We start from the raw sequence: 25,876 nt of genomic DNA on the forward strand, positions 1-25,876 counted from the left end.
GATTCTTTATTCAGCTGAGACTAGTCTCTGAACCTTCCAACACATCTGGGGCAGGTCCAGAGAATTAGTAACTTTTGTACAAACTCCGGGCATTATATATGTATTAGACATTTTGGATACAGAGGGTATGACAGACTAGTAACCAATCATCTGAGGCCTTCTGGTGATTTACAACAGCAGTCACATGACCCCCCCCCCCCCCTTCTCTGGCCTCATTTTACAACCTTTGTTTGCCTGTGGTTTAACTTTGTTTAGAATTATTTTATTTCAGCACAGCAAAACCCCAGTAGGCTCAATTATCAATGATCACTCCTCAAAATATAAGATAATATGTAATACAATGATCACACAAGTCATACAAACAAAACACACTTTCCATACCAAGAAGAAAGATATTCCTATAAATCGAAACAAGGTCTAATGTTTACTATCCTACTTAGACACAATACATTTCATAAATGGTTTTACACAATTCACTACAATATTACACAGTTTAAAATACCATTGCCTATGTATTAAAACATTAATTATATGAGTGCCGAATTACACAGCTTCTAAGTTAAATTCAAAACCCACACACACCTCCCAACTCCAAGCATACATGGGTCGTAAATCTGTCAACAATTGATGATATGTGCCAGGATACAGCTTCATTCTAACTTGCAGCCTCCCCTTTTCCTGCTCTCTCTGGGAGATGGATTTCCAATCTCATCTGCAAGGCCTTTTACAAATATTACAGAACTTCAGACCATTACTTCAAAAGTACATCTGCTTCTTCGACTTTCTATAAACAGAAGGCAGGTCACAAATCCATCAATCTGATTCTTTCCTCTCCAAGCATCCATCCCTTATCTCAACCTCATTATAATTTAGCATAGCCAAAGCTAACCACAGAGTATTATCTCACAGCCTTGAATTCTGTTTCGAACTCGGCATAAACAGCCATAACTCTTCATCTTTGTCACACTTTGAGCTCAGGAATGTGCCATAGAGAAAGAGCAGATGATCTCTAGCCTAAGAAGAGGCCCTATTCAGTAATCCATTCTTCAGCACAAAATCATCAAATACAATTTCCTCCAGCGTTATAATTGCCTCGAAGCAATAAACGCAGGTTCAGATTAGCGTTTCTATGTTTTGATTTTGTACTTTATATCTTTAGGAGACATGTGGTTCTGAAAACCTTAAGCTTTTCTCTTGCAAATTACCTATCTTATATAAAAGTCACTATCCGAGCGGTTCTATTATATACTATTTCCTCAGCTACCTAAACGGAATATGAGGAATTATTTGTAACCTGACGGTATGAACATTCAATTCTTTAATTTGAGGTAACTAACCTAAAAATAACCACTCCTTCACCCCCCCCCCCCCCCCCCAACCCCCTGCCCCTCCTCTTCCCTGTGCCCTACCTGGATTTGCGCCAATTTCTTCAAATGTTTTCACTATCCTGGTTCATGCAAGAATTAAACTATTACCCTAGCCATACTCCACAATATCATTGGTGATGTCAGATTTATTTAATCAATCAAATTTAAATTCCGTGATGATATTTTAACTTTCATCTTTAGATCCTACAGGGTTTTTTCAGGGAAATGTTCACTGTGGTCGTGTTTCAAGTTTTAATATTCAAAGACATTTAATTAATTTTAATAATGTTCTACGGCTACCAACTGAAGTATTTCCAATATTTTTATTTCGGTAGCATTTGGTCCACTTTCCTCTGGTAATTTTTGATTTAATTTTGCTGACCTATATTTCTTTACCAATGAATAAGTTTGTGGAAACCACCAACATTGGTGGTATCGTGGACAATGAAGAAGGTTATCAAGGATTACAACAGGATCTTGATCAAACTCAACTGGGAAAGTGGGCCATGGAATTTTATTTGGACAGGTTGTTTTTTTACCTTAATTTTATCCTTGTAATATCATTGCTAGGTGACCCGTTGTCTTGTCAAAAACATTTCATTGTACTGTTGAACCTGTGTTAACCTACATATCTATCTATCATATCATATCTATATACTTTTAAAACTCTGTGTGTGTGTGTATTTGTGGGTGTATGTCAGATTAGATTTTCAGATTAGATTTTTGGCCTTTGATTCGTTGGTCCGCCAAAACCACACGCAAAAACTCCAAGATTTTTTCCCATTTCGCTAGCGATTTCACTTTTACATTCGCATATCCACTCATTAAATGTCGTTATTTTTATGTACACAATTTTAATAAAATCCTTCTCCCCCCCCCCCCCCACCTCACTCACTCATTTTTTTCACCTCCTGCTGGCCAGCCACCATAACGGCTGCTGCCGCCCGGCTCTCCTCCAAAAATGCCGACATTTTTTCACATTTCGCTAGTGATTTTCGCTGCTGCCGCCCGGCTCTCCTCCACCCCCCCCTCCCGGCCCGGCTCTGTCACGCTGGAAGAAGGCACAGATCGGCTGGTCCCCCGCTACTTTGCGCCGTCCCCGCGGGCTTGCACTGTCCGAAAATCCCGTGCGTCAACGGCCTGTCGGCCCACAGGCGCATGGATGGCGTACGCAGCGTGTCGACGGCCGTACGCAGCGTATATCCGTGTCGTACGCAGCGTCTCGACGTCGTACGCAGCGTCTCGACGTCGTACGCAGCGTCTCGACGTCGTACGCAGCGTCTCGACGTCGTACGCAGCGTCTTGACGTTGTACGCAGCGCCTTAGCGTCGTATGCCTAGCGCATGGTGTTGCGCGATGACGTCAGGCCACCCTCCCTTGCGACCACGCGTTGTGGTAACAGACCCAACGGGTCTGCACTTGGTCTACTATCTATTAAAACTGTGTGTGTGTTTGTGGGTGTATGTCAGATTAGATTTTCAGATTAGGTTTTTGGCCTTTGATTCGTTGGTCCGCCAAAACCACACGCAAAAACGCCGAGATTTTTTCCATTTCGCTAGCGATTTCACTTTTACATTCGCATACACTTCTCATTAAATTTTGTTATTTTTATGAACACAATTTAAATAAAATCCTTCCCCCCCCCCCATACTGCTGGAGAAACCCAGTGGGACAAGCAACGCCCCCGCGGGCTTGCACTGTCCGATGACAGACAGCCCTGCTTGCGACTGCGGACATCCAGACCAGACCGTCCCACACATTGTGAATGACAGTCCACTGAGACTTTTCCCTGGGTGCATCAACGTGTTAGTGGATGGGAAAACACGCACTTTGTTAGTGGATGGGAAAACACGCACTTTCCCACCCGTTAAAAACATAGAAAACGGCCAGGTTTTGATCTGCAATTTATTGTGCCAGTCGGGGTGACTGAGGCACAGCTACCTAGATTTACAGTCAAAAAAAGATAGAAACTAAGGTAAATTAAAGAGGGAGCTGAAGGTGCCAATCCAGCGGAAGTGAACAGCGGACATTTGCCGTGGAGATTTAAAGGTCCAAAATATCGGGAATTATCGCGTTTGCTCTAGCATGTCCTCCACTTGAGATTTTCGGTCACGTGGGTGCGGATCTACGCTCCAGTGACCTTTCGTGAAATCACCCTATAGTGATTTTGTATACCTTGGCCGTTTGCTCTTTTTGAAAATCACAAAGAATCAGAAATAAAAAGGCAAGACAAGGAAAGAGGATTTTCTTCTACACAGATGATGGCTTTTTTTTGGAACCAACTGGTCACTATGATGCTAATGTTTTAAAGGTCATCAAGACATTCTGGTGCCTTTTGGGGCGGCAATGTGGCGCAGCGGTAGAGTTGCTGCCTTAGAGCACCAGTGACCCAGGCTCGATACTGACTGCGGGTGCTGTCTGTACAGAGTTTGTATGATTTCCCTGTGACCGAATGAGTTTTCTCTGGGTTTTCTCTTGCACTCCAAAGACGTACAGGGTTTGTAGGTCATGAAGCGGTACAGTTTTGAAGAACTATGGAGTTATTCCTGGTGTTTAGTCTTAAGGAGTACTTAATTCTCAACCAAATAATCATCTGGTCATGACTAGAAACATAAAATAAGCAAGTTCAGTTTCTTGATAAAGGCAATGAATCATGGGATTTGCCAAAGGTCATTCTGGATTTTTTTTTTAAAAAGCGAACGCAGCATTTGTATTTACTCAAAATTTTTGATCTGAGTTTTCGATTTTGAATCTTATATTGGTTATAGCTGACCCAAATTACGACGATATGACACTGGATGATTTTAAAAAATGGGACAAAAAGACATAATCGCTGCTCTTGCTTACTTACGCTGCATCGTACATGAAGAAGCCCGTGCCATCGACTGCTGGTGAAGAAAAATGTTAGCCATGCTGATCAATACAAGGAACTCTTGCAATGTGGAGAAAAAATTCTTCCCGATTCCATGAGCGAACTGAAAGATGGGTGGCCTGGAGAATCAAAAGGACTAAATTGCTGGCCTCCCACAACCATCGTCGAGCTGTCAAATCTTGCCAGTTATGATGAGGCTAACCATTTATACAATCACAAGATTATTACAGAAAATTGGAATGTCAAGTACTGATTAAAATTATCCAATGTAAATGGGAATCAGAAGAGATATGATTAGTCAGGAGATTCGTGACTGTGTTTTGTACTACACAACTTTACTTACACATGTACATGCAGAACTCATTCAGAAGTCAACACACATGTACACAGCCCGTGGCTGTGGATTAGTATAGTAAAAGGTGAAAACACCACAAATACTATTCATATTATCTATTGATAGTTATAGAAAACATATATTTTATTTAATTCTCTTTCTGCACCCCCCCCCCCTCCTCCATCAAAACAAAAACAATGAAAAATGGTTGTTCACTATCTCGCTCACTCATCGAAACATAAAGCAATAAAACCCACCAAAATCATCGACGTTTTGTACAAATGAAGCATAAATATACCTAGTTAAGCTCCTGTCCCACTGTACGAGGTAATTCACGAGTTCTCCCGAGTTTTCCACTGATTCGAACTCGGAGAATGTTCGTAGCGGGTCTGTAGGAGTTCGTGGATGTCTCGTAGCGGCTCGTATGAATAAAAAATAACACATTTTTTTCATCACGAGTATTTTTTTTATAGGGATGAATGCCTTTTATTGTCATTCAGACAGCTTGGATTAAACAAAATTGCATTTTCTACACTTAACAATTACAAAAAAACCCAAGACCCACACTTAACGCACTTTACACAGAAATCCATCACAGTGAATCTCCAACACCTCCTCACTTTGATGGAAGGCAAAAGTCTTATCTCTTCCTTTGTTCTTCTCCCGCGGTCCAGCAGTCCAACTGCAACGCCGTGGCGACTGGGTCTCACGATGTTAAAGCCCCCGGCGGGCGATGATAAGTCCCGCGGCTGTTAAGCCGTGCCGGGCGATGTTAGGCCCTGCTCCGAGTCCTTTAACCCCCGCGATTCCAGCGGGGGAAGTCGCCGTTGCGGGAGCTCTGAAAAGCGGTCTCCCACCAGGGACATGCGAGCTCCCAATGTTCCTGTCCACCGGGCCTGCGGCCGGAGCCTCCGAAGTCGGGTTGCAGCCGCGCGCCACCACAGCTCCTCCCGCTTCAAAGATGGCCAGTTCTGCGATGGCGAGTCCGCAGGCTCCACGACTGGAGCCCTCATTTGGTTCCACGATGTTAGGCCCAATGACACTGGATACCTGACAGGGAAAAGTCGGGTCCCTGCACAGGGAAGAGATTTTAAACGGTTTCACCCACCCCCCACATATACACTGCTAAAAAAATAAAATAAAACTAGAATCAAACATACATTTAACGAGACAAAAATTAAAAGACAGACGGACTGTAGTCGAGCCGCTGCCTTTAGTGGCCGCCACACCACACAGTTCCCGATGTTGGGGGAGTCCAGAACCGGGGTCACATTTTAAGACTAATGGGTAGGCCATTTAGGACTGTGATGAGGAAAAATATTTTCAGCCAGACGGTTGTGAATCTGTGGAATTCTCTGCCGCAGAAGGCAATGGAGGCCAATTCACTGGATTTTTTCATCATATTGAATGGCGGTGCTGGCTCGAAGGGCCGAATGGCCACTTCCTGCACCTACTTTTCTATGTTTCTATGACCAGACAAGAGGTTTGTGGAGTTGGTGTGCTAGATTTATTTATAAATCCATTAGATTTATACATTAGCAGAGTCTACATGTAAAGTACTTAATTTACTGGAAATTAATTTGGGAAGGCAGTGTCTTAAAATTCTTTATTTTCTAATTTTGAATAAGTTACTACTGAAAAAATAATGCACAAGGTGTTTACTATGCTTGTAAAACTGGTGTACCAGTTGTAAATTAATGTCATTAATTTACCCATTTCAGTCTGGCACATTGAGTAAATAAAGATTTTTTTTGTCTTGCAGTTGAAAAAGATTGGAGGTGGAGGCTTTGGTGAAATCTATGAAGCTGTAGACTTTTTGACCCAGGAAAATGTTGCTCTCAAGGTGGAATCAGCCCAGCAACCAAAACAGGTTCTCAAAATGGAAGTTGCTGTTTTGAAGAAGCTGCAAGGTTAGTTCCAATGTTATTTATTTAGACAGTTCGTTATTTAATTAGGTCAATTTCAGTAGGCTGGAGAACCTGAATAATCTGCTCACCCACTAGCTTGTGCGCACTGACAGGCTTGCTGAATTCCCCATTGGCGTTGGCAATCTTTGTGCCACCTATAGATTATTAGTGTGGGGGGCAGGCAATGTAACAAGTATTGATAACATGTAATTGACTGTAACCCTTGGGCACAGATTTGTCTTTTTTGTTCATGGTTTCATACCCATCCCTATTCTCAATATGCACACCTAAGAAACTTTATTGAAGTTTTCCATGCTAGTTGCCAGGCAAAAAAATCAACTCTGCTGGTTGCTTACCCCCCCCCCCCTTCTAAAAAGGAACAATATTCTCCATCCATGGCAAAGTCAAAACTTGGCACTGTCCTCCCAACATCTTCCTGACTGTTTTCCTTCTTCCCTTCCCCTAACATCCCCAATTATAAATGTCTGACCAATTCCCACATTTTCTCTCACCACAAACCAAGCAAAATACCCCATATCTTCCTGCTGCCTCACTCAGTCAGAGACATTTGGCAGATAATGGGGAGGAGTATAGAGTGGGTTGAGGCCATTTGCTTTGCACCAGGCAAGAGATCTGGTAATCAATGGCACATTGCGAGACCAGAAGGCAGTTCAGCAATTACTGTGGATCAAGCTACATTCTAACTTAAAATACAGCTGCGTATCAGAACAATCCACTACTATCAACTCTTCCTAAGCTCTTGTACTAAGATGATACTTGTGCGATGCAGTTTATTTTGATTGCAATTGATTTGTAATCCATTTCCTATTTGGTTGTTGGGCAATGCAATCATAATTAATTTCTATTATCTAGCATCTTTGACTTCAACCATGTAAACTATTTCCAGATCAATTTGTTATAATGGTCTTTGAATGAATCATAGAATCATTTAAAAAAATTACAGCCCTGGAGAATGTCATGAAAGTTTTTATTCTCTCCTGATATGAAAAAAAAAGGACTATTTGGATTGATCCTGCTTTCCAGCTCTTGGGTATGAGCTTTGAATACTTTTTGTGCTTTTTGTTAATTATCAGACTTGCTGCCGGATAATCATTTACTACAGGTGCATAAATGTTCGATCAACGTACGACATACGCTCATCCAATTTAAAACATTACATAGATTATATTATTCAAAAAAACTAAATTAAATAAAATCTTCCCTAATGTTTCACCAATCTGTGATAAATGCCTATGTCAAGAAGCTACCATAGCGCACTCTTTTGTTTTTTGTACAAAAATCCAAAAATTCTGGTATGAAATATTTGATATTTTTTCAAAATCGATCAATATAAAACTGGTACCAAAACCAGAATGGATTATCTTCGGAATATCGGAAGGTAACCCTGAATTAAACGTGTTTCAGAAGAATTTAATTAATTACGGGCTAATAATGGGAAAAAAGCTTATACTTAAATTCTGGAAAAATGCGCCGACACCAACAATAAAAATGTGGATATCAAATATGTTTGAAACATTACATCTGGAAGAGATGAGATTCCTCCTAGCAGGTAAAGCAGACCAATTCCAAAAGACGTGGTCTATGTTTCTGGACCTATTACAAGTATGAGGTGCAATAGTAATCTAAAAAAAACAAATATATAAATAAGCGGAATCAGGACCTGGTAACGGGAGGTAAAATAACAAAAAACAGACTTGGTTGGTAGTCCCCTTTCTGCGGAGTTTAATGTTATAATAGAGCAATTGTTTCTATTTCTCTTTCTCTCTTTTCTAGGGTCTATTTTCTCACTTTACTTCCTTCTCTAACTTCTTTCCTAAGGGGCTTTCTTTTCCTTACACTCTTGCACTGCACGACTCTCTTGCACTTTCTTTACTTTCCTTACTTCTACCTTTTTCTTAAAGCTCAAAAAAAAAAAAAAAAAAATGAAGCGGTACTAAAAATGTATTAAGATATATGTGTTGTGTAGAATTGTAATTTACCGTACTTCTAATAAAAATAAAATTAAAAAAAAAAAAAAAAAAAAAGACTTGCTGCCTTTGGGACCCCTTCTGCATCCTGAGTTGTTAACTAGGTGGAAGTGTCTTTGGAAATTGGAGCCAGTTCTTGTCCTGCAAGGAATGGATTTTGTAGGTTGGAATGATCAGACTTAATAAAATCTAATGGTCACCTCAGTATCCAGACCTCTTGGCTGTCTTCATATGTAGCTGCATTCTAAATGATGACTTAGAATCAGCTGGATTTGGAGTTTTAGTGATGCTGTTAACCGAATCTTAGACTTTGGATCCTCTTTCTGATAAAAGGGTCGGGTTTAGAATTCTTAAGGTGTAAACATTGGTAAAGCTCAGCATTCTGCAATTTGGATCTATTATATTGTCTTAAGCATGCAAAATACAAAAGTCATCTTTCTGTGGTGGCTTTTTGTACACTCCAGGCTGTATCCTTGATAGAATCTGATGATAGTGGTGTAAAATATAAGTGGAAGGTAATAATATGTCGCTTTTCCAAAGGGCAATATGAAAGAGTATACATCAGGCCTGCTTATAATTGTCTGCACCAAGGGATCAAACCAGGCTAATATTATCTGTTTCTAAGCCGTTGAATTTGGTTCAGAGTAGAGGAGTGAAAATTTGTTTTCTGTTTTTAAATTTTTAAATATTCTGTTTACATTTTTTTATTCAGCAGGATTGAGACTACCTATGAAATAAATAACATGTTTAATTTTTCCTCTATGGGAGAGAGAAGTTCTGTGAAAATATTTCCAGTCCACTATCGAAATACTGGTTCAATGACAATAATCTATATGCTAGAGATTTTGAATGACCTCATGCTATGCTGTAGGTTTAGTGTAATAATGTGTAAAATATTTGGATCATAAGACCACTGTTTTAATTAGAGGTATGATTTAAACTTTGTTTAAGACTAAATGGTTGTGCTAATTCAACTTCATCAGTCAATATTCATTACAGTGAATTGCTATTTAATGATTCAAATTATTTTGCATGCATTGCACTGATTGAAGATGCAATGTCTCAGTCCAAAATAGCCTCTGTTATTTTGAGTCTGACTCCCAGCTCTGGTTTCCTCAGCCAGAGGAGTCATCCTCCCTTATCTATCCTATCGAGTCCTTTGAAGAATGTTGTGGTATTTCATTGGTCATCTATTGTTTGACCTCTGGTGAACGGTAGACTAGTCTGCCAATCTCTTCATGGTGCACACTCTCACCCCCCCCCCCCCCCCCCCCCCCAGCAGCAGCAACCAGGCAGGTGAATATTCTCAGCATTCTTTTTATGTCAGGTTTTCTTTAGACTTTAAAGAAAATCAAAATTCTTATAATAATCCAGGTGTGATTTAACCAAGGCACTATATAGTTGATGCAAGTCATCTTATTTCAAAATTTAAAGCTCATTGCAATAAAGGTCAACATGTTGTTTTCTTGTTGAAATGCCTGTTGAAATGCCTGTTGTATCAGGTTGTTAGCCTTCAGATCACCTTCATCTGCTATATTTCTCTCACTCATTCAGATAATGGCATTAGACCATTTTAGGCACAGTCTTTATTTAGCTCATCAAAAAATTGAGTAAGCGATTGCTTTGTACATATTGCAGATATTGGAGAAACAAAATTTCTGGAAGCACTTAGCAAGTCAGGCATTATCTGTGGAAAGAGACAGTCACTGTTTCAGGTCAAAGATTTTTCATTGGATTGCAGGCGGCTGAGGGAAATCTCATTGAAATAAATGTAATTATGAGGGCCATAGATAGGTTAAATAATGAAACCTCTTAGTTTAGTTTATTAGAAACATAAAAATAGGTGCAGGAGTAGGCCATTCGGCCCTTCTAGCCAGCACCGCCATTCAATATGATCATGGCTGATCCTCTAAAATCATTACCCCGTTCCTGCTTTTTCCCCCATATCCCTTGATTCCTTTAGCCCTAAGAGCTAAATCTAAATCTCTCTTGCAAAAAAATCCAGTGAGTTGGCCTCCACTGCCTTCTGTAGCATAGAATTCCACAGATTCACAAGAGAAGGCAGGAACGGGGTACTGATTGGGGATGATCAGCCATGATCACATTGAATGGCGGTAATGGCTCGAAGGGCCGAATGGCCTACTCCTGCACCTATTGTCTATTGCCCTTCCCAGGGCCAAAACCCCCGCAGCATCGGGAAATCTCTACGCATCTACCAGCTAAATGTGGAAGGAATGTCCAGGGCAATGAATGCATACATCTCTAGATCTGCTGAGGACCTTAATGCTGATGTCCTCCATTTAATTGGTAGAAACTCTTAAAAATTAAGTAATCATTCTTCTGAATTTAAAATTGTAGCCACATTGAATACTCATGTACAAAACAAAATCTATCTTTTGTGTATATATTGCATCTTATGGAAATGCTTTATAATTTTAATTGAATTAGTTTTCTTTTTCAGGTTAAGGTAACATATTTCAGATGAAGCTAATTGAAATAGTTTATTAATGTCTATTAATATTTCATTAGTTGCTTAAGGTTACCACAGCATCTAGGTCAACTGGGAATGTTGCCAAAGAATCGGCAGATGGCATTTAACTCAAAAGTGCAAAGTGATGCATGTTGAGAAGTTAAAGAAGAGCAGGAGCCCTGAAGAGTGTTGTAGAACAGTGATCTCTGGGTGCAAGTACATAGTTCCCTGAAAGTGGTGGCACAATTAGACTGGGTTTTGAAGAAGGCAAATGGCATGCTTGCTTTCAACAGTCAGGCCATTGAGTACAAGAGTTGGATCGTCATATTACAGGTGTTCACGCTGTTGGTGAGACCACACATGTCGTATTGTGTGTAGTTCTGGTTGCCATGCTATCAGCAAGGATGTGATGAAGTGCAAAATAAATTTGCAAGGTTGGAATAGAAGGTTTTGAGTTTTAAGGAGAGGTTGGATGAGCTGGGACTGTTTTCCCTGGAGCGAAGGAGGCGGAGGGGTGGCAAAGGACCTTGGTGAGATTTCTAAAATGAGGGGCACAGAGAAGGTGGTTGATAAACCTTTTTCCCAGGGCAGGAAATTGAAAACAAGACGGCATAAGTTTATGGTGAGAGTGGAAAGATTTGAAGGGGAGCTGTGTTTTATACACAGGGTAGTGGGTATATGAAAAAAGCTGCCAGAGGAAGTGATAGGGGCAGGAATAATTAAAGCATTTAAAAGACATTTGGATAGGTACATGAGAAGTAAAGGTTTTGAGAGATATGTGCCAATTGCAGGCAATTAGGACAACCGCTAATGGGCATCTTGCTCAGCATGGACAAGTTGGACCAAAGGGCTTGTTTTCTGTGAAAATCCTGGCGGGCTGCCGTGAACAGTCACCATGAACATTCCCCCCCCCCCTTCAATTTTCAATTATACATAGCACAAGTAGAACTTGGAAACAAATAAAACAGAATCTAAAATTAAGAAATCTATCTCTTTTATCGGCAATAGTCAATAATCCGTCGTTTAAACCTTCTACTATAAATAAATCATTTACACAATGGGAAAGAATAGGAATCAAAATGCTCGGAGACTTGTATGAATTTGGAAAATTATTATCATTTCAACAATTACAACTGAAATATAATTTGAGAAATAATCAATATTTTAAATATCTTCAAATGTGTGACTATCTGAAAAAATACACAAAAGACTATCATAACATGCCTCCAGACTTACTGGACGAAGCAATGAAGACAAAGGCCGAATCAGCAAACCTAATATCATACTTATATAACACTATTTTAAATATAGAAATAACTACAACTGATGGTATTAGAAGAGACTGGGAACAAGAACTAGCTATAAAAATTTCAAAAGAGAGCTGGGATAAACACTTATTATATGTGCATAAATGCTCGATCAATGTAAGACATACTCTAATTCAATTCAAAACATTACCATGAACATTCTAGCAAGCTGCCGAGAAGAAGAACAGAGCTGGCGGCCACCACTATCATGAACACTTTGAAAGGGTTTGATAGGTTAGATGCAGGGAGGATATTATTCCTGGCTGAGGTGGTGGTTTTGAACAGGATGATTGTAAAGGTATTGAGTAAAACATTTAAGGGGCTATCCCACTGCGGCGACCTAATCTAAAAGATTTTTTTTGGTGCATATAATGTTTAAAGGTGCTAAAATAGCAGAGGTTGTGTCTAATCTGAGTTTCAACAAGCTCTAAAAATTTCTGGAGTTACGCAGCAGACCAGGCTGCAACTGTGGAGATGGAAACTGAATTAATGTTAGGGGTTGATCACTTTTCATCAGAATGCTGTCTGTCTGATATGCTGTATCTCCAATTATTTTTGATTTCTAATTCAGTATCTGCAGCGTTTTATTCTTTGTAACCAATGAGAAAAACACAAAGTATTGGTGAGAAAATTAATGCAGAAATTGTTACACAAAAAACATTTCACTCAACTCTGAAATGTATGCTTCTAGATTCAATGACAAAAGGTTATTTCAATTATGATCCTTGCACTTCATGCATAAATCTTCCATTCTTGCTGTTGTCACTTTGTAATCCATTGGTTATAAATGATAATTTCCTGCATGGTATGATCATACTGTTTAATCATCTGTAGAGTGAACAATGAAAATACTAAATGAATGCTGTTGGATAGATTGTGTAAGGGGCTCTTCAATGGATGCATTTCCCCCCCAGATTTTACACACATTTTTATGTGGAACTATTAATGATTTTTTTTCTCCTTTTTGCACTAGGGAAGGATCATGTTTGTAGATTTATTGGCTGTGGAAGAAATGACCAATTTAATTATGTTGTAATGCAGCTGCAGGTGAGTGCTATTAGTAAGTTTTTCACCTTATTCTCGAAATACCTAATTCATAATATAATTAAGGTCGTATGACAAAGAATTGTTCATTTTGATTGATTTCTTGCTCACACAAAGGGTCAGTCTCCTTTGGGAATGATTCCATCACAAGTAAGAATGCTGTTTATGAGGCTGTTTTACATCACACCAGCCTTTTTATTAAATTTAATTGTTTGTTGATTTCCCGGCTCATAATATCAGTACAACAATAATGAATTTCTACTTAGTGATACAGTGTGGAAACAGGCCCTTCGGCCCAACTTGCCCACACCAGCCAACAATGTCCCATCTACACTAGTCCCACTTGCCTGTGCTTGGTCCATATCCCTCCAAACCTGTCCTGTTCATGAACCTGTTTCTTAAATGATGTGATAGTCCCAGCCTCTGCTTCCTCTTCAGGCAGCTTGTTCCATACACCCACCACCCTTTGTGTAAAAAAGTTACCCCTCAGATTCCTATTAAATCTTTTCTCTTTACCTTGAACCTATGTCCTCTGATCCTCGATTCCCCTACTCTGAGCAAGAGACCCTGTGCATCTACCTGATCTATTCTCTCATGATTTTGTACACCTCTATAAGATTCCTTCTCATCCTCCTGCTCTCCATGGAATAGAGACCCAGCCGACTCAATCTCACCCTATAGCTGCTGGCAGCATCCTCGCAAATCTTTTCTGAACCCTTTCAAGCTTGACATATAACATGGTGCCCAGAACTGAACGCAATATTCTGAATGCAGTCTCACCAATGTCTTAAACAAGTGCAACATGACCTCCCAACTTGGTCTAATAAAATGACGTAGAACTACTTTTTAGAAGTAGGACTTGGCTTATTGTCCTTAGTCATCCCATTATTCACTAACTAATATGTTGCATAGCTCCATATATTCACCTTTCCTCCATATTCCCTACACATGTGGTTAATAACAATTTTAAGACATAAAACTTATCCCGTCACCTGCCTTTAAGTTTCATTTTTGGAAGGATATTCGAAATCTGTTTCCTCACCAGACTTGAAAAGCCTGGCCCTAATTTGTCACCCAAACCACCTAACCTACGATAATTATTTCTCCTATTCATGAATTTCAATAAGGCATTGAAAACTTTTAAACTAAAATTAACCCATAACTTCCTAAATTCCCAAATTACAACTGTTATTTATGTAATTCCAACAAATAATTTAACAAATTGTTATGTTGACTTTGCACTACCTCCAACGCAAATGTATCCTCCCTCAGGTCTGGATCTTCTCTAAATACTGAAGGTGTAGTTTTACTAGGTGTGTTTAGCAAAGGCATAACTTTGACCTCCTCCTGCTTAGCTCACCGATTAGAAAGAGGAGCAATCATTCAACAAACTGATTACCGTTTGTATGTGTCAATGACTTTTTAATGATGTATATGTTGGAAGCTAAGATTTGTTTCAATCTCTAGTGCCTTTTGTTTTTCATCATTTGGAAGCTGCTGTTTTTCTTTTAGATATAAAATGAATGGCTTTGGATTTGACTACCATGAAATCCATTTTCTGCAGTATGCCTGTGGTGACATCCTAAGTTAACATCCCACCTTTGTTAACTACATAAAGTTGTGATCCATTTCTCTATCTTCTCAATTGCACTTATCCTGACTTTGACCAAGAGGAAAAACCTAATAAAATGACAAGCAGTCTTTTTTGCCAACCCATTAATTTCTATTTTGAGTAACCCACATGTTTTGACATCTTTGGTGTTTAATGTTTCATCCCCCATCATTTAGCTGTCGGTTTTGCTGTCACAGTAGGCATGGCAAAATGCATTGAACTCATTGAATAGACTCGAGTGTACAGAGTACATTCAGTGGAATACATTTGTGCCATCAATTTCTGTGAACTAATTTTCTTCGAGCTTTGGAGTTAACCCTTAAATGCAGATCAAGTGGGAGGAGAGAAGTGTCAGAGGGAGGAAAACAGTTGAAAAGGAGAGGCAAAGCACAGACAGATTTTACTCAGAGCTGCTGTGGATTTGGAAGCAACAGCAACAAAGATAAGCAAGAGAAAACACTGATTGGCTCTAGCCCAAGTGGAAGGAAAGTTAGAAGTGAGTCAGAGGGGGGAAAACAGTTGAAAACTGAGGAATTTGGTTTGTAAATTGGTAAATTAGGCAATTTATCAGTCAATATAAGCAAGACGGCTCTTAGGAAGCGGCAGTGAGTGAGCGCTTGTGAGGGAAGTGCCCTGTGAGTAAAGTGTGAGTCTTTGGCTCAAGAGTCTTCGGCGAGGAGGCTACGCAAAACGTTGGAGAGGGAGAGACGAAAGAAGGAGATGTCAGGCAAGCTGATTCAGTGTGATGCTTGCAGTATGTGGGAGGTCAAGGACACTGCTGGTGCGTCTGGCTGCTACAAATGTGAGAAGTGCATCCAGGTACAGCTCCTGAAGGACGGTGTTGGAGAACTGGAGAAGCAAGTGGATGACCTCAGGTTCGTCCGAGAAACTGAGTCGTTCCTCGACAAGTCCTACAGTAAGATTGTTACACCTAAGGTACTGGAAGAGAGAAGGTGGGTGACGGTGAGAAAGGGAGGGAAGCATGGAATGCAAACGTCCCCAGGTGTTGTACCTCTTGTGAACAGGTTCACCCACTTAGAAGCTATCTGGACAGAAGACGTTATTACACAGAGCAGCGGACTGGCTTGCGAAGCAAAAGGGGCTGTTGAGCCAAAACCAAATAGGCCAACGTCAGGCAACGTCATTGTAGTGGGAGACTCCATTGTGAGAGGTACGGACAGGGGTTTCTGTGGCAACAGACGGGATTCGAGGATGGTGTGCTGCCTTCCTGGTGCCAGGATCCAGGATGTCACGGACAGAGTGCAGAAAATCCTCAAGGGCGAAGGTGAACATCCAGAAGTGGTAGTGCATGTCGGCACAAACGATGTCGGAAAGAAGGGGATGAATATTCTGCAGCGTGACTTTAGAGAGCTCGGAAAAATGCTGAAAAGCAGGACCTCCAGGGTTGTTATCTCCGGTTTGCTTCCAGTTCCTCGTGCTGGCGAGAGCAGTAACAGGGAGATACGGGACCTGAATGTGTGGATGAGGAACTGGTGCACGGGGCAGGGATTTAGATCACTGGGATCTGTTTTGGGGTAAGGGGGAACTGTACAAAAGGGACGGATTGCATCTTAACAGGTGGGGGAACCAGCATTCTGGCAGGCAGGTTTGCCACTGCTACACGTGTGTTTTTAAACTGAATAAGGGGGGGTTGGGTGTCAAATCGGATAGTCGAGGATGGAGTTAAAGGGAAAGGGTTTCTTAAATGTGTGAGTGGAGAGACAGAGGGGTGTAAAATGAGGGTAGAAGCAATAGGTAGCAAGGTGAAAAGTGGCAGGCAGACAAAACCAGGGCAAAAATCAAAAAGGGCCACTTTTCAACATAATTGTATAAGGGGCAAGAGTGTTGTAAAAACAAGCCTGAAGGCGCTGTGTCTCAATGCAAGGAGCATTCGTAATAAGGTGGATGAGTTGAACATGCAGATAGCTATTAATGACTATGATATAGTTGGGATCACAGAGACGTGGTTCCAGGGTGACCAAGGCTGGGAGCTGAACATCCAGGGATATTCAATATTCAGGAGGGATAGACATAAAGGAAAAGGAGGTGGGGTAGCGTTGCTGGTTAGAGAGGAGATTAACGCAATAGAAAGTAAGGACATTAGCTTGGAGGATGTGGAATCTATATGGGTAGAGCTGCGAAACACTAAGGGGCAAAAAACGCTAGTGGGAGTTGTGTACAGGCCACCTAACAGTAGTAGTGGAGTTGGGGATGGCATCAAACAGGAAATTAGAAATGCGTGCAACAAAGGTAAAACAGTTATAATGGGTGACTTCAATCTACATATAGATTGGGTGAATCAAATTGGCAAGGGTGCTGAGGAAGAGGATTTCTTGGAATGTATGCGGGATAGTTTTCTAAACCAAAATGTAGAGGAACCAACGAGAGAGCAGGCTATTCTAGACTGGGTATTGAGTAATGAGGAAGGGTTAGTTAGCAGTCTTGTTGTGCGTGGCCCCTTGGGCAAGAGTGACCATAATATGGTTGAGTTCTTCATTAGGATGGAGAGTGACATTGTTAATTCAGAAACAAGGGTCCTGAACTTAAAGAAAGGTAACTTTGAGGGTATGAGACATGAATTGGCCAAGATCGACTGGCAATTGATTCTTAAAGGGTTGACGGTGGATATGGCAATGGAAGGCATTTAAAGATTGCATGGATGAACTACAACAATTGTTCATCCCAGTTTGGCAAAAGAATAAATCAGGGAATAAATCCGTGGATAACAAGGGAAATCAGGGATAGTATCAAAATAAAAGATGAAGCATACAAATTAGCCAGAAAAAGCAGCCTACCAGTGCACTGGGAGAATTTCAGAGTCCAGCAGAGGAGGACAAAGGGCTTAATTAGGAAAGGGAAAATAGATTATGAAAGAAAACTGGCAGGGAACATAAAAACTGACTGCAAACGTTTTTATAGATATGTGAAGAGAAAAAGATTAGTTAAAACAAATGTAGGTCCCTTGCAATCAGAAACAGGTGAATTGATCATGGGGAACAAGGACATGGCAGACCAATTGAATAACTACTTTAGTTCTGTCTTCACTAAGGAAGACATAAATAATCTGCCAGAAATAGCAGGGGACCGGGTTCAAATGAGATGGAGGAATTGAGTGAAATCCAGGTTATCCGGGAAGTGGTGTTAGGTAAATTGAATGGATTAAAGGCTGATAAATACCCAGGGCCAGATAGGCTGCATCCCAGAGTACTTAAGGAAGTAGCCCCAGAAATAGTGGATGCATTAGTGATAATTTTTCAAAACTCTTTAGATTCTGGAGTAGTTCCTGAGGATTGGAGAGTAGCTAACGTAACCCCACTTTTTAAAAAGGGAAGGAGAGAGAAAATGAGGAATTACAGACCAGTTAGTCTAACGTTGGTAGTGGGGAAACTGCTAGAATCAGTTATTAAAGATGGGATAGCAGCACATTTGGAAAGTGGTGAAATCATTGGACAAAGTCAGCATGGATTTATGAAAGGTAAATCATGTCTGACGAATCTTATAGAATTTTTCGAGGATGTAACTAGTAGAGTAGATAAGGGAGAACCAGTGGATGTGTTATATCTGGACTTTCAGAAGGCTTTCGACAAGGTCCCACATAAGAGAATAGTATACAACTTAAAGCACACGGTATTGGGGTTTCAGTATTGATGAATATTCCATATATTATTTTAATCTCAACACAGGCACTTGTTCTCTATACAGGCACGTTTCAAATTATTGATTTTATTTAATTACTTGAATCCAACTACCCAATACCATGGTAGATTTGAACTTGAACCTCTTGATGAATGGTCTGGAACTCTGGTTCCTTGTCTATTGATTTAACCCTTCTGTTACCACATCCTGATGAGATCACCAAACAATAGGAAGTTTGAAGATTTTCGTATTCTATTTGCTGCATATAACAACAATAATTTAGGCAGTATTTTATACAGTCCCCAGTGTATAAAGCTGCTTTCTGGGCACACGTTTTACGTAATTGCTATGACCAGATTATATATTGGTGCATTAGAGTCTGAAACTTTGCACAGATTATTTGGGTGCAATATGCCTTCAGTTTAATTTACCAGGAAATTTTCCATTGGCCAAACCATGCTGCATGCATTTTATTCCCTGGTTTTCATTGTCTGATATGACTCAAGACTAATTAAAGAGGTTATATAAGGCACTTCACACGTCTACCATCTTGTGGATAATTTATCCAGTTCATATTTCCTATGGGGAAGGTCACTAGCTTGAAGTTTTCTGTTGCCTCCCTCAAGGATGTATGTGGGAAGTCAGAATGCCTAATTGCATGTTGAATCATTTTTTTAAATGGAGAAATTGTACGGATTATGCTTTGAACTTTCATGAGATATTGGGTCCATGTGTTTCCAGTGCAGGTCACTAGGCAGTGAGCAGTAATGAAGGTCAGTTCTACACTAACTGAAGAGCAATAAGGTCAATTGGAATTCCCTTAATGATAATGCATTGAGACTGGATATCCCCAGTGTGCCAGGGATTAAAATATGTTGACCTCCTTCGGGTATTTGTTCCAATTTGCTTTTTTGGATAGGTCCCATAATAAAATCAAATAAACAATAAAGTACTAATCTTATCATCCATCTATTAACCTTAAAGTGTTTCTTGCAGTTTGCAAAATATGTGCAGAAGTTAGAATCAAATGCATCAACTAACAAACCAAAATAGTGTTCTTTGTCTCCTTTTGTAGCCTTCCTTAAAGAAACTGAATGCCCTTAAACATAGCACCAACAAGATTGTGAGGCAAGTCAAGAAGTAAATATTATGGGGTTGAGGCTATGAATTTATCCGAAAGGAAGATGGAGGTCTGGAGATGTCTGGCCACTGAAATTACTAAGCCACTTGATTTTCACTGATTAATTGGCTGTGCAGAAAAAAAACCTATTGAGAATGAAGAGAGAGTCAAGAGTGTTTAATTGTCATATGTACCGAAATAGAACAATTAAATTACTCAAGGAATTTATTATCATGAGTGACAAGATTACTATATTTTCAGGCCTTTAATAAATATTTATTTGCATTCATTTCAGGGTCGAAATCTTGCAGATCTACGTCGCAGCCAGTCGAGAGGTACCTTTAGCATCAGCACTATTCTACGACTGGGAAAACAAATTCTTGAAGCAATAGAAAGTATTCACACTGTGGGCTTTCTTCACAGGGACATCAAACCTGTAAGTAATTCGGAGAGCATTTGCAACTGAATTAACTGTTGTGTGTTAGTTTTAAGTTCATCAGGCTTGAGTTTGAGAATTGGCAGCCATTTACAGCTCGGCCTGCTGAATCCATGCCTCTGTGTAGGAGGAATCGAGCGTGTCCCACTCCTTTGCCCTGAAATGTAGAACAGTACAGCACCAGAACTGGTCCGTCGGCCCACACAAACACGATTCAAAGACCATTACTTATCTACCTGCACATAACCCATATCCCTCCATTCCCTGCATATCAATATGCTTATCCAAAAGTATTTTAAATACAACTACTGTATCTGCTTCAACCACCATCCCCAGTAGTGCATTCCAGGTACTCACCAACCTGATCCACCCATCTTCTTTAAACTTTGCCCCTCTCACCATATTTGAACCTGGGAAAAAAATTCTGACTGTCTACCCTATCTATGCATTGTCTCCTTTGGTGGGACAGGTTTAGTAGAGCAGCTGCACCACAGCTCCAGAATCCTAGATTCCAGCCTGATTTCCAGTACTGCTTGTGTGAAATTTGTACGTTCTCCCAGTGACTGCATGTTCTCCCTGCTTCCTCCATGCTACCTGCCCCTTCACCCATCTTTGTATCATCTGCAAACCTGGCCACAAAGCCATCAATTCCATCATCCAAAGCAAGATATAATGTGTAAGGTAGCGGGCTCAACACCGACCACTGCGGAACACCTCTAGTCATCGGCAGCCAACCAGAAAAGGCCCCCTTTATGCCCACTATTTGCCTTCTGCCATTCAGCCAACCTTTTATCCATTCTAGTATCTTCCCTCTAATACTGTGGGGTCTCTTCTTGTTTAGCAGTCTCACTTGCGGCACATTGTCATAGGTTTTCTGAAAATCAACTGTAAACAATATCCACTGACTCCCCTTTGTCTATCCTTCTATTTACTTTCTCATACAATTCCAAAAGATTTGTCGGGCAAGATCTCCCCTTCTCAAAACCATGCTGACTTTGGCATATTTTATCATGTGCTTCTAAGTACTTGGCAGCCTCACCTTTAATAAGGACTCTAAAATCTTACCAACCACTGAAGTCAGGCTAACCAACCTACGATTTCCCCTCTTTTGCCTCGCTCCCTTCTTGATCAGTGAGGTAGCATTTGCAATCTGCCAGTCCTCTACGACCACTCCAGTGATTCTGGAAAGATCACTACTAATGCCTCCACAATCTCTAAAGCTATCTCTTTCAGAACCCTGGTGTGCAGTCCATCTTGTCCAGGTGACTTATCCACCTTCAGATCTTTTAGCTACCCAAGCACCTTCTCTTTAGAAATAGCAACTCCACTAACTTCTGCCCCCTTACTCTCTTGAATCACCATGGACTCATCTTGTTTAGCAGCCTCACGTGCGGCACTTGATAAGTTCAAAAGTTAGTAATAAGAGCAGAATTAGGCAATTCGACCCATCAAGTCTACTCTGCCATTCAATCATGTCTGATCTAATTCTACCACTCAACCCCGTCCTCCTGCCTTCTCCTCATAACCCCTAGCACCTGTACTAATCAAGAATATATCTCTACCGTAAAAATATCCATTTACGGCCTCCCCAGCCTTCTATGGCAATGAATTCCACATTTTAACCATCCTTTGACCAAATAAATTCTTCCTCATCTCCTTCCAAAAGGGGAATGTCCTTTTATTCTGAGGCTGTGACCTCTGGTCCTAAATCTCCCACTTGTGGAAACATCCTCTCCACATCTACTCTTATCCAAACCACTTTATTAAAGGTCTTCTGGAAATCCCAGTAAACAACATCTACTGACTCCTCCGTGTATCTTGCTATATACGTCCTCGGAGAATTCCAACAGATTTATCAGGTTAGGTCTCCCCTTCACAAAACCATGCTGACTTCAGCCTATTATAGCCTTACTAGTCCTCCGAATATGCATCACCTCACATTTTTCAAGAATAAATTATATCTGCCATCCCTTGTCCATATTGCCAACCAATTAATGTTGTTCCATGGTCAAAATTTATCTTTACTATCAACAACTGCCATTTTCATGTCATTTACAAACTTATTAATTGTATCTTTTATATTCGGATGAACATTGCTAACATAAATGACAAAGTGTCAGAGTGCCAGCACCTGTCCTGATACTACACCAATGGTCACAGGCTTCCAATGATAAAAAATAACCTTGGACCATCACCTTCTGCTTTCAAGCCAAATTCAGATCTAATTTCCAATATTGCCCTGGATCTTATGGGGTTTTGAAATCAATCTCCCACATGGAACCTTGTCAAAGGTCAATGTTTGTAGACGACCTCACTGCTCTTGTTTACACACTTAGTCATCTTCTTGAGAAACACAATCAACATGGTCGGATAGGATTTCCTTCATCAGAAACCCATGGTAACTCCCTGAACAACTCTCCAAGTGTCCCCAACTCTCCAGGTGTAGATTTATCCTGATCTTCACAATGTTTTCCAATAACTTCACAACTCGCTGGTCTGTCCTTACTTCTCCTTGCCTTTATTGCTGAATTAAGGTTTTATGTCCACTGTCCTCCAGTCACAGGGCACCTTGCTGTTCCTAAGCTCTACTCATAGGGCCTTATTTGAAGATCTTTCCGTATCCTATTTCGTTTCTGCAGTAACTCCCTCCTGCAATAATATTGTAATATCAATTATTTTATACTTCATCAACTTTCTCATCTGAAGATTCCATTCTTTGGAATATTGAGTTCCCAATCCTGTTTTATTTAAATGTTAACTCTCCTTCCCATTCCCATACTGACCTTTCTGTCCTGGAACGCCTCCATTGCCAGAGTGGAGCCGCACACAATTCGGAGGAACAGCACCTCATATTTCACTTGGGTAGTTCACAACCAAACGGTATGAATGTTGAATTTTCTAATTTTAGGTAAATTCTACATTCTACATGCACTCCCTTGCCCCCTCCCCTTGCTCTCGCCCATCCCTTTTTTTTTTACTAAAACTCAGTTAACTAGTTCCACAGTTCGCAATGATGTATCTCTCCTGGAATCACACTGTTCCTAGCCAACAATTGGCCTATCAGAGAACCATCTGTTGCCGGCCCTGAATGGTCTTTTCTTGCTCCTAGTTCTTTTCCTCCCGCATCCCCCATCCCTCCAACTATCAGTCTGAAGAAGGGTCCTGACTCAAAACATCATCAATCTGCTGTCTTACCCACTGGGTTACTGCAGCCTTCTGTGCCTATCCTGTTTTTTTTTAAATTGTAAATCAGTGATAGTAATGATAGCAAAGTGGTAGTCGAAGGCCCAAATAGATGCAGTCCAGCCTTGCCTTTCTCCCAAGTGCATTGTCAAGTCTGTGTGTAATGTTTCTACGAGAATAATGATCTACATTTGAATGTCCCTCACCCACTACTGTAATCCTACTGTGTTCCATTTTCCTGCCTATTAAATGGAATTGGTTTTCCTTCTATATTTATCTGTTGATTGGTATGGGACAGGATGGGTACAAATTTGACTGATATCAGCAAGCAAAGCATTCATTCAGAAAGGTTTGAGCCATAAGCTGAATTCTCTAGTTGCTGCCACAATCTACTGACTTGGGCAAGATCATTTTTCTGAACCAAGCATGACGTGTTGATAATTAAGATGTAATATGGTTTGGGGAATATGTTACCATAGTGCAACCACTGAAGCAGACAATGTAAGTAGTTTCATTATGTAATTGGATGTTTTTTGGACTTAATGGAGTGTGGTCTATCTTAAGCAATTAATAGTATGCAGCTGACATCACAGAAGTTGGTAGTTTCTTAAAGAACATTTTGGCTGATAAACTAATAATAATATTTGGTTGTGTTGGCTTGCTTATTGAATGCAAAATTTAATTTAACCAACCTTCCCTGTTTGTGGTGGGACTGGCTAGTTATTTTTACACTCACAGTCAAATCAGCTATTAATGAGCAGTCATCAGCATTGATAGCTGTGTCACTCTGGATTCCCTTGGCCTTCACATTACCTTTGTTCTCTTTTATAAAAGTAATATGACAGGAGATGTGAAGACCAAGACCCCTACCCAGTTCCCATCTCTGCAATTTAAAACACATTTGTTTTCTCACTTATTATTATGTATTAAATATAATGTTGGGCAAATTGACCTGGGAGAGATAAAGACCTATAATTAGTTATTTATCCATGACTAACTTCTTCAGGAGACTATTTACCTGGAACCTTGTATTGCACTGCTGTTAATTGTTCCTTTGACTCCATTTGAGACAAGAATGCCTTTGCTTAGAAATATTACAGGAACTTTTATTTCTGGGGAACATGGATAGATGATGTTTCAGCTTGGGACCCTTCTTCAGACTGATTGTGGTGGGTTGGGGAGGGGGGAGGGAGGTAAGAAAGCTGGAAGAAAGGAGGGCAGGGCAAAGTCAGACGTAATGTGTGGATACAGGTCGGGGGAGGGGGTGCTTGATTGGCAGATGATTGGACTAAGGCCAGAGATGAATAAACAGGTGTGAGACACTTGGGTCTTCGCTTCATCTTACCAATGTAAAGGAGGGCAAATCGGGAGCACCAGATGCAGTAGATGGGATTAGAACCTCTGTCTTACCTGGAAGGGCTGCTGGGTCCCCTGGGTGGAGGTGAGGGAGATGGTATAGGGACAGGAGTTACATCTGTAGTTGCAGGGAAAAGTAGCTGGAAGAGGTTGTTGGATAGGAAGGCATGAGTGAAATAAGGATCTCTGTGAAGATGGAAAGAAGTGGGAATGGAAAGTTATGACAGGTGGTGGGGTCATGCTGGAAGTGGGGAAACGTCGGAGAAGGATGTGTTGGATACGGAGGCTGGTGGGTGAAACCGCAGGAGATGTAGCACCTGTTCCTATACCACCTCCCTTACATCTATCTAGGGACCCCAGAAGTCCATCCAGGTGAAGCAGAGGTACACGTACACCATCTCTAATGCCTTTATGTCGGCGAGACCAAGCATAGACTTGGCGACCATTTCGCCGATCAATTGCGCTTGGATTTGCCTACTGGATTTCCAGGTTTCTAAGTTGTCTTCCAGGTCGTCTTTCCAGGTTTCCAGTCGTCCTCCCATTCCCAAACTGACCTTTTCTGTCCAGGGTCTCCTTCGAGTGAGGCACATGCAAACTGGAGGAACAGTATCTCGTATTCCGTATGGGTAGCTTACAATCCAACGGTACGAGCAATTCTCCAATTTTGGGTAACTAACCAACCCCCCCCCCCCCCCCCCCCCGCTTCTTCTCAGCTCCTGCCCCCCCACAACCTGGACTCCCCTTCCACCTTTATTAATTTCTCTAGTTTCATCTTTTGCAACTTTTCAACCCCTTTGTCTCATGCCTTCTGCCTTTACATCTCTGGCCTTTAGTCCTAATATCTGCCTATCAAACCCCACTTCACCTGTATCCACCTATCACTTGCTAAGCTTTGTGCTGCCCCATCTATCTTGCAGCTTTCTTTGCTCACCACTACAAGCAGCCTGAAGAGGGATCCCAACCCAAAAACATGACCGGTCCATTTTCTCCAGAGATGTTGCTTGAGCCTCTGAGTTACTCCAGCACTTTGTGTCTAATTTGTTAGAGAATACCCTCTCTTTCCTTCCATGGCCAGCAAACTTTCTCCTTCCCCTAATTGGCATCTCAAGTTTTATTTTAATGAGGAACACTGTACAGCTGTAAATGTGTGCTTTCGATTACAAGGACTCAGTGCACAGACGTTTTTCATCCTGTGTGACTTTACAGCTATAATTCTAAGTCTTTTTAACTTGTAACTGTGAAAG

General features: G+C 40.8%; 1 protein-coding gene across 4 annotated transcripts in view; it reads left to right on the forward strand.

The window, feature by feature from the left end:
* Positions 1-25,876, forward strand: part of LOC129700425 (tau-tubulin kinase 2-like) — a 168,923-nt gene that overhangs the window by 55,699 nt on the left and 87,348 nt on the right. For all 4 annotated transcript variants that reach the window (XM_055640896.1, XM_055640894.1, XM_055640897.1 and 1 more), the window contains exons 3-5: positions 6,336-6,483; positions 13,219-13,292; positions 19,953-20,093. In XM_055640896.1, coding sequence (XP_055496871.1) covers positions 6,336-6,483; positions 13,219-13,292; positions 19,953-20,093 — 363 coding nt within the window. The remainder of the gene's footprint in view (positions 1-6,335; positions 6,484-13,218; positions 13,293-19,952; positions 20,094-25,876) is intronic.

The sequence above is a fragment of the Leucoraja erinacea genome, chromosome 9 (genome assembly GCF_028641065.1).
Source record: "Leucoraja erinacea ecotype New England chromosome 9, Leri_hhj_1, whole genome shotgun sequence".
NCBI lineage: Eukaryota > Metazoa > Chordata > Chondrichthyes > Rajiformes > Rajidae > Leucoraja > Leucoraja erinaceus.